Below are 2,927 nucleotides of genomic sequence, written 5' to 3' on the forward strand. Positions count from 1 at the left end.
AGTGCACGCCATGTCCTGCAGGTACGACGCTGTAATGAATCTGCAGACACTCACGGCCGTGGTAGGCTACTACTGTCCGTCGGGGACGAGTGACTACAGCGGGCTAGCGTGTCCGCAAGGGTTCTACTGTCCGCAAGGAACACGCACGATGCACGAGTATCCGTGTCCGAAAGGCACATACAGCAACCAGACGATGCTGCAGAACGTGACGCAGTGCGTGTATGCGCCGGGCGGAATGTACGTCGACATTGTCGGAGCAACATCGCCAGTTGCCAACTGCTCGAGTGGGTACTATTGTACGGGTGGCGCTGTAAACGGTACGCCTGAAACGGGGCCATTGGGCGGTCCGTGTCCACTGGGGGCCACGTGTCTTGTTGGCTCGTCGCAACCGACGCCGTGCAAAGCTGGGCACTATTGTCCTGATATTGCGACCACGCTGCCGTGTACAGCTGGCTTTTACTGCCTCCAGGCACGTGAAGGTCACATTACTATCGATGTTTATGCTTGATTAGGGCTCGTACACGCCGACGCCGACGGGACAGACAAATGTCTTTGGTGTCATTGGCAACCAGTGTCCACAAGGCTCGTACTGCCCCCAAGGCTCAAGCAACCCAACCCCGTGCCCCGCCGGCACGTACGGCGCCTCGCCCCAGCTGCCCAACGTCTCGTCCTGTTCGATGTGTGACCCCGGCTTCATCTGCCCGACGACGGGGCTCGTCAGCGCGTCGACATTATGTCCCGCTGGCTCGTACTGCCCTGGAGGGCAGGTCACCGGCGCAGAACACTCTTGCCCACTGGGCTCTGCATGTCCCCTTGGGTCGATCGTGCCGCAACCGTGCGCTGCGGGTACATTTGCCAACAACACTGGCCAAAGCGTCTGTTCGCCATGCCCTCCTCAGTTTTACTGCCTCAATAACGCGTCTGTTCCATTGCCGTGTCCGGCGGGGTACTTTTGTCCGAGCCAAACGCAGTTCGCGACGCAGTTTGCGTGTCCCGCAGGCTCGATAAGCAACCAAGCACAGCTGCAGTCAGCGGCGCAGTGCGACGACTGTCCGCCGGGTCACTATTGCAATGGCCAAGCTCCGACAAGTACTCCACTGAGTGTAGTGCGCAAACACTCACGTATCGCTTGGCTCGTAGATGTGCCGTCCGGACGGTGCGCGCCATCATTCTACTGCAGTAAACGCGCTACTGGACCGCGACCCAACGACACGACGGGAGGTCTTTGTAGCCCTGGCTATGTACGACGCGCGATTCTGAACGATGGCATGCAGCGATACTGATGCATCCTAGGTGTGCTTGGATGGGTCGTCCGTGCCCAACCCCACCGATGGTGTCACGGGCTTTGCATGTCCACCAGGAAACTACTGCCCCATGGGCTCGGCCTTCCCAGTTGGCTGCACCCCCGGCACGTATAGCCCGCTATTGGGCGCTGGCAGCTGCCTTGGGTGTCCCACAGGATTTTTTTGTCCCCAAAACACATCCGTGCCAATCGGATGCCCCGCTGGCAGTTTTTGCCCCGTCAACACATCACTGCCACAGCCATGTCCCGTTGCTACGTACAGCAATATGGTTAACTTGACGAGCAGCTCGCAGTGCGCGCTCTGCTCGCCGGGTTATTTCTGCAATACCACGGGACTGACACAACCGACGGGGATGTGTGCTTCTGGCCACGTCTGCACCGGAGGTTGGTCATACGAATCTACTATAAGGAATAACTTGCGCTCCCTAGGTTCACCGGTTGCCAACCCTGTCAACGAAACGTTTGGGTCGCTTTGCCCTCCCGGCAACTACTGTCCGCAGGGCTCCGCCACAGGCACAAAATGCCCCATGGGCACATATCGACCGACACTGCAGGGACAATCCGTGAGCGACTGTTCTCCATCGCCTGGAGGCACGTATACCAACGCGTCAGGACTCACCGCGCCGTCCGGAGTGTGCGATGCAGGATACTACTGCTCTCTCAGTGCCTCGACACCTCGCCCTGTGGATGGTGCGACCGGCAACATATGCCCATTTGGCTTCTACTGTCCCCAAGCCACGACAACACCGCTCCTATGCCCGGAAACCACCTACAGCGGCACCCTCGGGCAAGCTCAGTGCACGCCATGTCCCGCCGGCTCGTTTTGTGACGGGGTCCTCACGGACCGCCACCAAGTGTGCCCCCAAGGTGCCTACTGCCCACCGAGCACGGGTGCCTCGCAGCCACCGTGTCCGGTCGGCTCGTTCAACAATGGCACGGGTCTGCCGGCGATCACCAATTGCACCGTGTGCACACCCGGGTCGTTCTGCGCCAGCGTTGGCCTCGTGCAACCCACAGCGTTGTGCCAAGCCGGTTTCTTCTGCAACGCCGGTGCTGTCAACGCGTTCGGACAAACGACGAGTCAGCTCGTCAACGGAACATTGTCTGCCAACGCGTCATCGTGTCCGAGCGGTAGCTACTGTCCCGTCGGGACATATCAGCCGGTGCCGTGTCCTGTGGGGACGTACTTGCCGACGCGCGGTGGGCGGCAGCTGTCCGACTGTCAACTGTGCACACCGGGACAGTACTGTGATACGACGGGTGCTGTGGCGCCGAGTGGCCCATGCGACCCGGGGTACTTTTGCCAGCACAACAACGCCGTGGCGCGGCCGACCAGTATGACGACGGTGAATAGCATGCAATTGGGCGGCGGCGTGTGTCCGGTAGCCAACTTTTGTCCCGGTGGGTCGAGCGCGCCGACGTTGTGTGCGGCAGGGACGTACTCGATCAGTACGGGTGCAAGTCAGTGCACGCCATGTCCTGCAGGTACGACGCTGTAATGAATCTGCAGACACTCACGGCCGTGGTAGGCTACTACTGTCCGTCGGGGACGAGTGACTACAGCGGGCTAGCGTGTCCGCAAGGGTTCTACTGTCCGCAAGGAACACGCACGATGCACGAGTAT

General features: G+C 60.3%; 1 protein-coding gene across 1 annotated transcript; it reads left to right on the forward strand.

Annotated features, from left to right (window-relative positions):
- Positions 1-148: 148 nt before the first annotated feature.
- Positions 149-2,802, forward strand: SPRG_17985 (hypothetical protein; the record flags this gene model as incomplete). The annotated part of the gene is made up of 5 exons (XM_012357407.1): positions 149-250; positions 513-1,089; positions 1,141-1,241; positions 1,294-1,412; positions 1,968-2,802. The coding sequence occupies 5 exons, from the start codon at positions 149-151 to the stop codon at positions 2,800-2,802; spliced, it is 1,734 nt and encodes a 577-aa protein (XP_012212797.1).
- Positions 2,803-2,927: the final 125 nt, after the last annotated feature.

Source organism: Saprolegnia parasitica (genome assembly GCF_000151545.1).
Source record: "Saprolegnia parasitica CBS 223.65 unplaced genomic scaffold supercont2.898, whole genome shotgun sequence".
Taxonomy (NCBI): domain Eukaryota; phylum Oomycota; class Saprolegniomycetes; order Saprolegniales; family Saprolegniaceae; genus Saprolegnia; species Saprolegnia parasitica.